Genomic DNA, 14,681 nt, shown 5'->3' with positions numbered 1-14,681 from the left:
GCACCTGGAAAAGAAAGAAACGCTCATTAACTAGTTAGATCATGAAAATCAGCTTCAGAACCCCCTGACCTTTCATTATTAAATTAGATTACATTTTGAAATCATCAATAAGAGGAAATAAGGTGTATAAATGAGGCTGGTCATAATAATGCTGAGTCATGCTTCACGTCAACGTACCCAGCACGCTCCCTCCACTAGGTGGCGCTGACGTCACAGACTCTGCAGACACAGACATCCCGTTAGGCGACAGCGTCACCGGTCACGTTGTGGGTCACGCGGGTGCTGGTCTCACCTGACACGCGCTCCAGCTCGATGCTGTAGTCGGAGAAGTTGTGGGGTTTGCTCACGGAGCACACGTGCGTCCCGAAGTCGTCGCCGCGGACCCGCTGGATGTTCAGGGCGATGGCGCCGGGGCCGTCGCTGATGGCGTAGCCCGCCGTGCAGTTCTGGAAGGCTTTGTGCTTGATGTAGTGGCACAGCAGCTGGTTGCGGGGGCTCCTCCACTGCACGGACACGTGGCTGTGGCTCTCATGGTGGCGCGCGCACGGCAGCGTGGCCGGCTCGCCGGGCCGACGGAGCACCCTGACGCCGCCGCCTGTGGGTGCGAGCTCAGGATCAGTGGCTCCAGACGGTTATGTGCCATAGTCAGTACTTCTATCTAGTGTTTGCTGCGCACGTGTGATGTTAAATTTCTACATCATATTTTGTATTCTATATCGCAGCCCGTCTGAGGAACTCTGATTGTAAATGTCGCACTACACAATCACGTGATTATATTGAGTCCAAAACCTTCACTCTAACAGTTCACTGTTAAAATGAGATTAGAAGTATTGAACATTAGACACAAATGAGCAGGAAGCAGCTTCTGGTTTCTCTGGACATCGTAAACAGTGAGTTTCTACGCGCGACCTTCAGCTGCATCTCTCTGGTTTTCGTACCTTCTCCCAGTAGATGCGACAGGACCAGTCCAACGTACAGTGCTGCTGTCCCAGTCCCAGTCTGAGGTGATCTCCTCATTGACTCGACAGATTCAAACGACTACATGGAAATGATTTGCCAGGATTGAGACAGCGGAGCCGAGCGCTCGCAAAGCACTCGGGCCTCGTATCACTTTTGCTTTAGCAGTGATCTCGGTTTACAAGCCTCAGGAGGAGCGAGCGCTCGACGAGTCGCTGACGCTCGTGAGCCAGAAAGCGTTTTGTGGACAGAATCAGAGCCACGCGGTGCGTTGATGCCACAGACGGGGTTTGAAGGCTACGCCTGAGGCCTTCAACACGTACACACACATACACACGCACAAAGACACTAGAACCAGTTGCAGTTTAATGTTAACCACCGTTAACAATCTCCTGGGTTTTCCAAACACTCCCAGTACAGAATCAAACGTCCACAGGCAATAAACGTAATTACAATGTGCAAATAGAAGAGAATAAATGCTGAAAATTGACGCAGTCCTGCTGAATATTAACATATACACAAACACTCGTTTTGGTGAAAAGCAGTCGTGACAAAGTTAAATACATTAACAAAAAAAAGAAAAAATTGACCCTGAATCATGTTTAATGACTTCTGGTTTAAAGACAATGAGCCTAATGCAGAGTATGAACAAACACCTTTTAGAGTGTTTTTCGATTTAAAACCCTTAAAAAAGGATTTTGTGTAGAAGAAGAAGTAGAGACAGATGATTTTAATGAGTTTTGAGCCGCTGTCAAACGTATTTACTGCCCAGTGACTTTTCACATCACACAAAACGCACGTGATTTAAATTCAAGCTTTTTTGCCTCCTGAATGCTTCGCTTCGTGGTTCACTACAATAAGTCGAGTGCTGGTTGAGCTCTGCAATAAGCAGACGTGGAGCCGCGCGTCGTCGCCTCCTCCCACAGACCAGTCCTGGGCTCAAGTCAAGACTTAGCCCTCAGTGTTGAGGCACTGGTGTCACTGGTGTCAATCCCAGTTCACACTGCAGGACCACATTACTTCCTGCGTGTGCCCCGAGGCAGCGGCTGGAGAAGCTCTGCTGCTGTGGTGAAGTACAAACTGAAGTCACGAAACCGATGAGACACGGAAACAATCACTGTACAAATACGTTTCATATTTTACAGATTTGTTCGAACTTGTTCTCAGCCGACGAGGACGCCGCTCCTACTGGATGCCTCTGAACAGACACATGGCGAACACCATGGCGAAGAGCTGGGGAGAGACCACCATCAGTGCAAATCACCGTGCTTTTGTATTTTAAGACATTTGTTCCTTGAACCAAACCAAATTGTAGAAATTGTAGCACATTGTAGCAAATTGTAGCACAGTGTAAAAATTGTAGCGCATTGTAGCAAATTGTTGCACATTGTAAAAATTGTAGCGCATTGTAGCTAATTGTTGCACATTGTAAAAATTGTAGCGCATTGTAGCTAATTGTAGCACGTACTTCGATGGTGAGCACCACGATGGCCAGCGCTCCTGCTGCGTAGATGTACGTTTCAAAGTAGTCCACCATGGCCGAGTAGCAGCCCTGCGTGAAGAGCACACAGTTAGGAAACCCCATCATCTGCACCGCTACGCGTTAGTGTTAGCATTAGCATTAGCGTTAGCTTTTGCCGCAGACGTTGCTCTGACTCGATTCATCTATTGACCTTGTTGTGTCTGAAGGCCACGCTGCCGCTCACACACTGCTCCACGCTCAGGTCTCCAAGGTAACTGTTCCTCTGGCAACAGGCCTCGGGGACCATCTTATTGGGGCTGAGGAGCCTAAACAGACTTTCCTCAAAGTCCTCAGGGCCGCCTACGCCACAGCAGTCGAACTGTACAGAGAAACAGGATGGGAGGAAACGGCATATTATGATCTGGTTGGATAATTTATAACAAAAACAATAAAAACACAAGCGTCACCGTGGTCATGATGGCGTTCCATGTAGTGGAGAAGACGTCTGTGTTGTTGTGACCTTGGTAGTGGCGCTTCAGCTCCCGGGTGAAATATTCTCTGGTCAACTACACACACACACACACACGATTGGTGAAGTTCACCTTGAAACCAGGAACCTGGCTGTAACACATCACGGCATTTCATTTAGCTGATTTAACTTTTAGGTATTTGTTTTACTTGCTGTAGAGCAAACCAAGGCAATAACAGGTGAATGGTTGACTTCTACATCTATTCAAATCCCAAATGAGGAGTGAATGCATGTCCCTGTTCATTTCTGAATGTGTCTGGGTCTTGGGCGACGTGGTGATGGATTAATGGGGTGTACTGATCCAGAGACACTACTCACATGCTCCCTGAAGAGAAAAGCCAGGATGGCAGCTGCCAGTTCAGCCAGGAAGATGAAGAGGATGAGCATAAAGAACTGAGGGACGAAAAAGGAGACGCGACAGCGTTACACAGGATGTTCACTTGTTCTAGACTACAAAGACTTTCACACACTTATAAGGAACGTTAGATAGAAACAATGCAAAATAAAGCAATATTGAAAATATGAAGCAAGAGTTGTTGTTTGCAATTGATCTGCGCAGAAAAATTAAAATGAGGCGACTAATTGAACCAGGTCTTGTAGTAACAGTCACGGCCTCTAGATGGCGCACTTGTGTCAACACAGTTATCTCACGGTCCTATTCTACTGAGTTGACAAATCGATGCTGCACTGATTATTAAGCGACTAAGCAGCATTTCTGACGTTATTTGACGTTAATTAGTGTTAGCTCATTAAGAGTTTGAACTCATGTTATTGATGCAATGTTTGTGTTGCACATTTTAGACATGATTATTACCATTATTAAGCAGGTTGAGCTGGAAAAATAACAAATGAAACCTCTATCCTAGACCTAAACTATATTCAGATTTAAATCACGCAGACAGTGGTTCGACTTCAGACGATCACAGTGAGTGGCCTAAACATGCGTCTTAAACATATTAATGAGAGGAAACTCCCGCTGACTGCAGCAGACTCACAAACAGCAGGAGACACTTGTTCTCCCGAATGGCTCCGCAGCAGCCCAGGAAGCCCAGCAGGAAGAGCATGCTGCCCAAGGCCAGGATGACGTAGACGCCCGTGAACAGCAGGGGGTTCGCCGCCACGATCTCCCTGAAGCCCATCGGGTCCACCAGCACCCACACCCCCACGCCCAGGAGGAAGGAGCCCCCCAGCTGGAGGAGAGAGGGTTAAACTTGCAGACACGCCACCAGCCGGTCGGAGACAGAACCAGGGTTGGAAACGAAGACGTACAGCAAATTACAGCAACAAAGCAAAGGATGTGTTCAACTCACAAAAATGAAGAAGTTGAAGACGAACATCAGGTACTTCATGCAGCTGAGACAGTCCCCCTCCATGGCTGAGCCTCCCAGTGAAAACTCCCCCTGCCCCTGTGTGCGAGCGCACACACACACACACACACACACACACACACACACACACACACAAGTATAAATAACAGATGTTTACAGATGTTTAAGGCTCTTTGCAGTCTTATTGGTGGCTGGATGTGAGTTCGCACGCACGCACGCACGCACGCACACACACACACACACACACACACACGCAAACACACACGACCGGACAGGGAAAAGCGCGCTGACACATCGCCGCTAACAGTTTCTGTCAGCTCTGAGGATGTGACGCTGACAGCCTGTCCCTGTGGGATCCAGTGACACATGGAGGGACTTGGCTGGAGCCGAGGACGACATGTTGATGTAAGTGGGACCATCGGCGGGGGGTGCGAACGGGACCAACTGTGCACTTATGGTCCCTGATGGTGTTTACCCGTTGGCGCTAACAGGCAGCCACCTGTCACATGTGAGAGGGTGGCGAGCTTTGGTTTAATTACTGCTTCCTTATTAACACATCTAAGTGGCAGCGCTTAAAGGATTATTTGTGATCCTTTAGTTTAGTCATCACCTCCTTGTTGCTGATCATTATATTATGTGGAGTGTAGATGAAATCACGCTTGGTGCAGCAGGATCAGACGAACCGGCACCAGCAGTGTGACCCGTCTCAGTCCAGTCGCTGCCTGAATCCCCATAGTTCAAATCTGTCACGGCTCTTTTGCAAATGTGTATTTGCTGCTAATTGGACCGCGTCGTGTGGGGCTTTTACTTTAATGGCACTCCGGGTAATTGCAGCCTCTTCGGGCGAGGTCAGGGTTAATAAAACGAGGCACGCGAGGGGCGCGCGTGCACGCGCACGCATCTCTGTCAGTCACTGCCGTCAGCACAATTACAATTACACAGAGAGACGTGTTATTATGAAGTGAACAAAGAGGCGAACGCAATCACGACGACGCTGCCAAAAAAGACAGACGGGCAGAAAAACACAACAAACGCGCGTCCGGAGAAAGCTGCTGCACGCGACACGCCTCGTGCGAACGGCGGAGCGGCGTGAACGCAGCGTTGCATTGGATGCAATCAGCGGAGCGCTGACAGCGAGCGGCAGAAACAAAGCCCTGATTAAAGAGCAACGGGGGTCAACGGCTGCAAAAAGCGGCTGTCACAGTCACGAGCGATCGCCGCTTAATGAGCCGTCATCAAAACACCACGCTCACTGTAACAGCGCATTACTACAATACAGCGACGCTTTGGATCCACAAACAGCTGCGACGGGAGGACGTAGAATCCTCCAGCTGCTCAGAACACGTGGAAAAGTTATTAACAATAGTCACTGATGCCTAAATGTTTCATATCTGACAGACGCGTTTTTATGAGACTTCACAACCTGTTATTATTGATGCGCATATTCCACTGCGAATGTTCTCGTTGGGACATTTCTCAATCTTCTGTGACCTTTCTTCATTTTGTGTCCCGCACACTAACGCACAGCGGTGCTTCACCGCGCCTCGTTGCCGTCGCAGCTGTGGCTCCTTTCAGGAACAGGTCTGCGCAGCTGGGAGGTTTCACGCAGTCCTGTGGAGAACGACCACGAAGACCCCCCCTCCCCCCCCTCTCTGCAGCCACGGGGCCTCGCTCGGCGCGGAGCCACTAATCCTGCCTTTCTCTGCTGCCGCTTCCTGTGCACCAACACCGCAGATCCTTCAGGTGTCGACTCGGATCGACCCGCCCAGAACCTGCTGGTTACGTAGCAAGCTGCTGCATAAAGTGACTGCTGTTTTAGTTGAATAACAAAAAAGCCAATTATCTGAAATGTACAATTTCAGGATTTTTATCCAGGATGAATTTGGACGCCTGGTCGTGTTTTACTCATCACATCTGAATAGTAATAGTCAATTAAAACTATTATTGTTGGGCTCCATTACATACCATGACCTTGCAAGTAAAAGTACCTCCGGTGTGATACCTTCAAAATCTTTTTTTGTTCTTCCAAAACACACACACACACACATTCTGGTTGCTCTGTAATAAACAGGGTGTTTTATTTAAAAACACACTTTTAGTAAATATCAGGACAGTGATTACTTTTGGATTGAGTCAAAGACTAATCCTTGTGAGTGAAGTTATGGATGAAGCACTGGGCAGTTTCCATGAGTTTTCATCATTTAAGCTGAGCTGCATGTTGAGGTTTTAGAATGGAAATTGTTCAAAGACTTGCTCATTTGAATGTATATATTAAAATATTCATATTTCACACAGTCCATCGCACAAAGTCTGAAACACGTCAGCCCAGTTTTACAGGCTGCACACTCAGCATCCTGCAGCAACCTCAGCGTGAGTCCCCAGACTCTGATGCCGTTCCACCCGCTCCGGTCCAATAAATCACAGCATCAGGGGTTGGAACGAAGTGCAGCGCACACAGAAAGGCGTTCCCTCGGCACCGACGCCGACTGCCCTCAAGCACGAGGAAAGTGCCGAGCAGCGACGGAAGGGACGCGATGAGCCGAGCGTTTGGGTCTGATGTTCTGAATCCCACTAATCACCTACCACTCGATTCATCCTCCGTTTTAAGACCGAGATCATGAATTCTATCAGTGTTGTTAACAAATGGCATGAAAGCGCGTGATTTATCTTCCACCTCTGCACCTCAGAGCTGAAGTGTTGTCCAAAAACTGAAGCCCACACACGATGAGAGGAGCTCAGCACCGAAGCAGAGGTTCCCCGAGCACCTGACCCGCTGCAGCGCCGCAGTAAATCACGGGCCTTTAGTGTGTTTGCAAGCTTTTTGTTCCAAAACGATTCAAAGAAGGCTGATGAGTCAAAAAAAAAAAAAAAAAAAAAGAGAACGAGGAAGGAGAGAAATCTTATACGTGAGCCTCAGGGGAGGTAATTATTCCTCTGTGTCCGTGGGCAACTTCTCCCTTTGAGGGACTGCCACCATAACTCAACCATAAACGGAACCAAGCGTCAAATTATATTCCTCCAAACGCTTTGATTTAGGGAAAGTCTCGTGCCGCGCATCAAACATCAAACAAAAGCAGGTGGATGAAGAAAACGTGAAGACGGTGGAGTCCCTGAAGGCGACGTGAGCCTCTGTAAGCAGCCGTATCGACTGACTGGGCTCCTCTGAATGCTAAACAGGTGTAATGGAAGTGGAGGAGAGGAAGCTCCCATGGGGTCACCAGCAATTTCACTTCAATTAGCTAAATCATCAGTCACGTCTGTGGGAAACCAGAACCGGTCTGGGCTCATTTCGTTCCTTCCAACACTGCGCTCTGTTTGTTCCATTAAAAAAGCAGGAGTCAAACATTCTACGGTTACAAAAACCGAAGCAGAGGTGAAGATGAGGTCAGCGCGGCGACTCAGCATCTGTCTGCTTCCGTTCTGACCCAGTTTCATCGGTCTGACCCATTTAGAGCTGAAGCCCAGTGCTGCTTTGTCCCAGAGCTCCAGGGTGAATATTGATCATTAGAGGCCAAACAGAGATCACGCACCTTTACAATATGCGTCCAATGTTAAATGTGCAGTCGATGTTTGAAATGTGCTGCAAACGCTTGACTGGAACCGAACCGGAGCCAAAGATGTTCTGTGACGCTTCTACCCTCGGACACGACGCTTTCTCAGCTACGTCGAGGTGGAGCTGATGTAACTGCGTGCCGACTATTCACACGAGGACGAGTCGAGGCCAGAAATAGACTTTTACATTCAGAGGCGCGAAGTGAATTATTTACCGCGGAACTAAAATACTACACGGCTTTGTATCGGCTTCACGCCGCAGTCGGCGCTGCCGGTCCTGCTCTTCCGGCCCGATGGTTCGGAACCGTTATTAATGTTGACAGGAGGCAGAATAATCTGACGTCACCGTGTCCTCACAGGGAAACGCGCCAGCTTTACAGGAACCGACCACTGTCATTTATTACTCATATGATAGTAATGACACGTCCACAAAGAAACGTCCGACTGAGCATCGATGACTTTGAGAGATAAGTCAGACTGGACTCAACCTCGGAGTCAAAGGAGCAGCTCAGCACCACCTGCCACAGTCACGCGCTGCACAACGTGGGCACCACTTCATGACTGCGACCTGCTCCACGAGGTCATCGACCCACGAAGCCCACGCGGTGAGAGGAGACTGAGCGTCGCACCCGCGGCAGCGGCGGCCTCGCGTGAGGGGAGACGGGCGACGCGCGTTTGCTCAGGGGCACGCGTCACGGCCACCACCTAACTGGCTGCAATAAGAGCAACAGGCCTCATTCAACGCTGGACCGGAGGCGCCTGAAGCTCTGAGGGAAAAGTGTGAGGGGAGAAATGGTTTGAGGTCGTGTGATGTTCACCATTATTTGATGAGAGAGAGAATATGAAGTCAAATATTGGTTGGTGATTTTTTGCTGATGGTAAAATAATAATAATAATAATAATTAATAATAATAATCTTTGTCGAGCAGTGCATCATCTCTGCATTTGACCCATAGATACATACAGTGAAACTAATTGTATAAAATTTTCATGTTTCCGAGCTGTGATCTACTTTCTGTTCACACTGAGTTTCACGGTGACTGGACTAAGTAACAGAAGACATCATACCATCTGTACCTGTTCTATGGCGCCAGATGTAACCGGGTCTCTGCCCTTGTGCCGCTTCACATCCGCTGCAGAGACAAGGAGGAGGAGGACAATTACATCTGGTTCATAAACAGAGGCAAAGCAGAATCAGAGTGATGCATTGTGGGACATATGAAGCTGTGAACACTGTTTCATGGTGGGATTTATGGGAGAAACAGACTCTGCAGGTGCAGGTTCTCAAATGCATTCTTGCATTTTACTACACGCAGGATCCCAGAGCTTTCAAACCCTCCTTCAAGTCCAAATGTTTTGAAGGTAGCTCATCTGACGGCTATCTGTTTCCATAGCAACCACCAGATGCACAGTCAACAAGTCAAGTCCAGATCCTTGTTGCTCCTGAAATCATACGGCACAAACGGACCAAGGGAAGCGAAGCATGAGGGCGACGCGTGTTGACAAATCAGCACACACACACACACACACACACACGCACACGCACACGCACACACACACTGTTTTGTAAAACATGATTCACCGTTTGTGATTCATTTTCTTGTTGATCGGTGAACGGCAGTTCTGCTCATCCGCCCTCCAGATGAGCAGTAAACGGACACAAAGACAACATGGAGAGTCATGACGGGACTCAAACCCACGTCAAACCACGGGTGGGAGTAAAACCGGACAAACGGTCCCACCGGACTCAGGAGCGCCTTTGTTTTTCACTGACAAAGCGTTTGTTGGACATTTAGTGCGACTGCAGAGCCCTGTGTTCAATGATCTGAGTGAGGCTGACTGTTCAAAATGCTTTTAAACTGGAAACTAAGTTCAGTTCTTATGCAGTCAGTGTCGTCTGCTTGTGTTTGGCTCAAACAGTCACATGACCACAGACGGCCGAGCATATGGACTTCTGAGCACAGCTAGAAGTTGTCTTAAAGGTAAATTAAACAACGTAGCAGCAGAAGGGACTGCGTGTGACTCCATCTAGAAGCAGAGCTCCAGCGTCGGAGGTGAATTGGACGTCGTGTTCCCATCGTGTGCTCGGCTACAGGTTGCTGCCAAACAGAAGGCACATGACTCACGCGTGTGGAGGACCTCGCAAACGTGTTGACAGCCGCGCTGCCCACACAGCGGAGCCCTGCTCCCGCTTCCTCGTTCGTTCTCCTCCCTCCGCGAGAGTCTGAGGGAGGAGAACAAAACGCGAACGCTTTGACTGAAAACGCGGTGCGACCGCGCGAGAAGGAGGCTGACCGGGTCACACATGGTGCCGAGTCCGGATCTTTAACCGGTACCAGCCGGGTTCTGACACCGATGGGGCTGCAGAGACGCAACATCTCACCACTGACAACCTCATTTTAGACCCTCTGATCGTTACGCACAAAACGCTGCAGTTGTACAAGTTACAGACACTCCTCATAGTCCCTGAATGCCTCCCTGCTGTAATAACGCTACATAAGCAACGTGTAATGAGTGTATAAGAGCCTCCTAATGCGTCAAAACAGCTTAACGGTCGACATCAAGTGGTCTCGAAATGATTGTTTTCACCGTGTAGACAGAAGGAGCAACAGAGGAGCCCGAGGAGCTTCACCCGAGAAGCCCGATAAAAGGAGCCGCGGGCCCCACGGGAGCGAGCTGTCAGCCATCAACGGCAAAGCGAGGCTTCAAAAGATGAAAGCAAAACGTGAAGCACCGTCGGAGGCGCGGGATCCTCCAGAGACCCAATTACCCCGGAACCCGAGGAGCTGGATGCAGAGCGGGGGTCCGGTCTCCAGAACCGACACGGGCTGCTTCTGTTTACCGAGCGTGCGACTGAGCGCTTCCCATCACAAACCCGCTGCAGATCAGAGCCGGTTCTGGTCCGACCAGGACCGGAACCATCTGGCTCAGGGTGAGGGTCCACTCAGCGTGGAAGGAGAGACTGTGTGCTGGTTTCTCTCACGTTCCTTATTGGCCACCAAGTGCTAATTGTGGATTTGAACGGTTTGATGCCAAATGTTTTTAGTGACTGAGCTGCACATAATTAACAAACCACTGCACCTCCTCCTGTCGTCTGCTGGTTCAGACGGTTCAGACAGACGTCACCATTTGAGTCAAAGCTGGTCCTTCGTCGACTTACAAGATACTTTTTATTTACATAAGTAAATAAAAAGTATCTTAAATTGAAATACATCACAGAACATCTCATGAACCCATTAACGTTTATTCATCAATATATTAAATGAAAGCGTACAATAGAACCTGCTTCATCTGGTGAAGATCTCTCCCTTTGTCCCGCTGCTAATGGTGAGTTTTTGAACCAGTTAAACAATCATTTTACTGACGCTTTTTCCTGTTCCTTTTTCATGAACATCCACTTTCACAAACTACTTCACTTTTGTGTTAAGTTTGTCCTTTCAAAAGCTCACACTGAACATTTCTATGGTTGGTTAATATAAGAAATCAAAGTGTTTTTTAAGGAGAAGTGCTGACAAAGGGCCTGATCTGTGGGAGCAGAGTTCAGGGGAGGGGTCACGGTGTGGAGGGGGGTGTGGACCATCTGCCTTTTAATTCACTTTGACTGGATTTAATCTTGTTAAAACTACAGCCCATTGAAAAAGCAGCAGAGCATTAGCATCGTGTGTGTGTGTTTGAGGAGAATGGCCCATGTTAACGGCTGCTAATTTAATCAGCGAATCAATGGTGCAACCCTCTTGTTGCTTCCTCTGTCAGACACACACACACACACACACACACACACACACACACACACCTTATCAACAGAACGAAAACCCTTCATCTATTTTAAATAATCAATGTAGAATTCTACAGTGATGAAAACAGCAGCGTTTCAGTCCAACCTCAGCCAAACATTTCTTTTTTACCCCAGGCGTCCGCAGACGAACCCCCGCTCCCCGACTTCACCCTTCAAACGCTCCGTTGGCAGAGACGTGAACCAGTCTTTGACCATCGCGACCCCTGTGGCTCCTCGGTGCTTTTGTCGGCCGGAGCCGCCACGCTGTGATCCACAAATAGACCCAGTGCCTCGGTGCTTAGTGCAAAGGGAAGGGACAGATGGACCTGTGGTTCCCCTGCTGCAGGGCCCGGCGGACTCCCAGAGACACGGCCCAAACCTTTACAATGTGGACGCGCTGGGAGCGACAGCAGCAGCGGGACGACACCAGAATCCCACAAAAGCCCAAAACCCGCTTCGTTGGAGTCTCTCAGCTTCATACACGACCGAAGACTGAAACTGGAAGATTAACAGCTTCTTCAGATTTTTCAGAACCACACAGTTTATAGGAAGAACACAAATTCTGAGGCCATTAGTCCATGAGTTGGCCAAGCACCTACTGACGACATGGCAGCTACATGGAGAGAAACCTGGAAAAGCTACGTGTCGGAGTGTGAACAGTAGCAGATGCACGAGGGTGTAAAATGAGCTAAATGTACAGATAAATGCACCGACTGGTTTGTGAAAAATGCAAAGACAAAACCATTGATGTGACGGTTTGACAGAAGGAGGAGGTGTTTACTGAACAGACCCGCGAGGTGCGGGAGTCGAACCAACCACCACCACAGCAGCAAAGCGACTCACCGGGAGATTTAGTTTGTCATTTAGTTAAAGAGCATAACTCAGCACGCTCCATGACACCATCAGCACAATATCTGACGCTGAAACTCCAATGGTGCTGCAATAACATCACGTGGGAAGAATAAGTTTACAGTTCTTCAAGTGGATCTTTGAAATAAATCCTGTGCGGCGGTTTTACAGCGGAGGAGGCGCCATTCTTTGATTTTTGTGCCCCGGTTTTTCCTCCATTCAAAAATTCCTCCCACATCTGTCGACTGATGCAAAAACGTCGCACAGCTTTGAAAAGCTGGTGATTATTGCAAGTAAGTCTAATTTCATCCTGACATTAGTGTCTCGTATGTTTTTCAATATTTAATTCTAAAGACGCGTCCTAAACTTTACCACACCATAAAACCCCGTGAAGAATAAAATCAACACAAACCCGAGGATTCAGACGATTCAGAACAACAAACACTTAAATCCGCTGCAGGTTTAACACCTTTCATTAGCCGCACAACTGAGCGGAACTTACCACAAACAGACGCGTCTCTCTGAACGAATGTCTCTTTATCTGTTGCAGAATCGACAAACTATTAAATCCGACAAACTACCAGCGCTGACACCAGCTGCTCACACACAGGACGGACTCGGCGAGCGCTGGCGTGGACGCCACGCTCCTTTAACAGCCAGCGTCAAGCTGGTAGCGAACAATAGACGCAACTTCCGGTTGCCATTTCAAAATAAAAGCTAGGCCGGTAGCGTGGGTTGATTCAAATTGCAAGTTTGGCGCACTTCTAACACACTGAAACTAAAGTCCAGCCTTTTACACAGTATGTTTATATTTGACCTTTATTTTAAGCTTTATGATCTCCTATTGATGTATTTAACAGATATGAATTATTTCAGCCACACCATGAGAGGCTCCTCTGTGAGTGGTGGTTTGTGGATGTGTGCAGTAAGAGCACTGAACAGAAGGGCTCAGGGCTCTTATGTATTACTTTACCTGCATGAGTTCACTGTTACTCCCTCAACCACTGACACAGAGTCTAAATCAGCTGCAAACGTCAAACTCAGCCACGCAGTGTAAGATTCCTGTGCAGAAGCTGAAACTCCGGCTGATGAGCGGCATCTCACTGCTCAGCGGTCAAACTGCACCGCTGGCAAAGACACAGAAGAAAAGGATGATAATAATGAGTAAGAAGTGCTGGTATTTCACACCCTCCTTTTGTTCTGAAGGAAACTCCCTCCAAGGATCAGAATGAGCATCAGGAGCCTCAGCGCAGTTTCAGCTCCACACAGCGTTTGCGCACGGCGTCCTTCTCGTCTGCTGATCTTGAATCTGCTCTCGACTCAGAGCCTCGTGCTGATCAGCAGGAGTCCGTCACTCACGGGGCGCGGGACGACGTGGGAATGTGAAGCGTGGCGGGGTTAAAAACACGCTGCTGCAGCTCAGTGTTTGACTGGCTTCTGATGCACCGCCACGCGTGCGCGTGCACGCGTACGCGGCTCGGGGCAAAGTCACCTACGTCTGCTTGATCACGAGTTCAGACGGATGCGTTCTGTCTAAAACGCAGCCACGGCTGTGACAACAACAGAACCACCGTTAAATAATGAACAGCCTCTGCTTCTGTGTTTTACTTTGAAGTTTGACGCTTTGGGAAAACCTATTGATTAGAGTGAGTGAGGATTTCCTTTCTAGTCCTTTGTGTCTTTGAGTCTTTCTGATCTTCTTCGCCCACGACCAGCGCTGACTTTGCGTCCCATCTGAAAACAGTTGTTCAGTGTCAGCGTTTAAAGCGTCTGAATTATGAAAGTGTCTCATAAACCTTATACTTAAAATCTATTTACTGCATCTGTTCATTGACAAACATTTAAATGAGTGCTGTAGCGCCGCGATCCTTGTTGATAGAGTGGAAAAGTGGGTGGAACCATCAGAGAACCTCTGTGAGAACTATCTGACCTCAGTTCAGATTATAGGACCCCAGTTGCGCTTTTATCTATGTCCCAGTTTTGTACAGCGTGACTTTGCTGGTTTCCACCGAGCTGCCAATCGAGTCTGTGTGAGAGTAGGTTTGAAAGAAGCAAAAGTTCAGTTCTTAAGTTCTGAGCTTTGCACATGAACATGACAGAACCTGCGTTATTGCACAGTCAGCAGAACATCTACACACAGACATGTTTGTGTTTCATTCCTCTGAGGGGATTTTTGATGCATCTCATGGACTATAGAGCCCAGTGGCTTTATACTGGTATATTATAAAT

The 14,681-nt window shown here is 48.4% G+C and overlaps 1 protein-coding gene across 3 annotated transcripts; it reads right to left on the bottom strand.

Annotated features, from left to right (window-relative positions):
* Positions 1-1,301: 1,301 nt before the first annotated feature.
* LOC114852522 (tetraspanin-18-like) lies at positions 1,302-13,122 on the bottom strand. Of its 3 annotated transcripts, XM_029145001.3 has the most exons (10): positions 12,955-13,122; positions 8,897-8,961; positions 4,259-4,354; positions 3,944-4,138; positions 3,267-3,341; positions 2,887-2,985; positions 2,631-2,798; positions 2,426-2,509; positions 2,101-2,190; positions 1,302-2,020 (listed from the first exon to the last, which is right to left on the bottom strand). In XM_029145001.3, the coding sequence occupies exons 2-9, from the start codon at positions 8,897-8,899 to the stop codon at positions 2,143-2,145; spliced, it is 768 nt and encodes a 255-aa protein (XP_029000834.1). In that variant the 5' UTR covers positions 8,900-8,961; positions 12,955-13,122; the 3' UTR covers positions 1,302-2,020; positions 2,101-2,142. The 3 variants fall into 3 exon arrangements, with proteins under 3 accessions (XP_029000834.1, XP_029000835.1, XP_029000836.1); XM_029145002.3 differs by having other exon boundaries at positions 1,302-2,190; positions 8,906-8,961; positions 12,955-13,120; XM_029145003.3 differs by lacking the exon at positions 8,897-8,961 and having other exon boundaries at positions 1,302-2,190; positions 12,955-13,121.
* Positions 13,123-14,681: the final 1,559 nt, after the last annotated feature.

The sequence above is a fragment of the Betta splendens genome, chromosome 3 (genome assembly GCF_900634795.4).
Source record: "Betta splendens chromosome 3, fBetSpl5.4, whole genome shotgun sequence".
Classification (NCBI taxonomy): Eukaryota; Metazoa; Chordata; class Actinopteri; order Anabantiformes; family Osphronemidae; genus Betta; species Betta splendens.
The sequence above is the reverse complement of the archived record's forward strand: the minus strand, read 5'-3'. Positions and strand labels throughout refer to the sequence as shown.

Coding starts and splice junctions, on each gene's coding strand:
- LOC114852522 (XM_029145001.3), bottom strand. Junction 3,342..3,943: donor ACAAGTGTCTCCTGCTGTTT/GTGAGTCTGCTG, acceptor TTCGTCCCTCAG/TTCTTTATGCTCATCCTCTT. Junction 2,191..2,425: donor TCGTGGTGCTCACCATCGAA/GTACGTGCTACA, acceptor GTCTCTCCCCAG/CTCTTCGCCATGGTGTTCGC.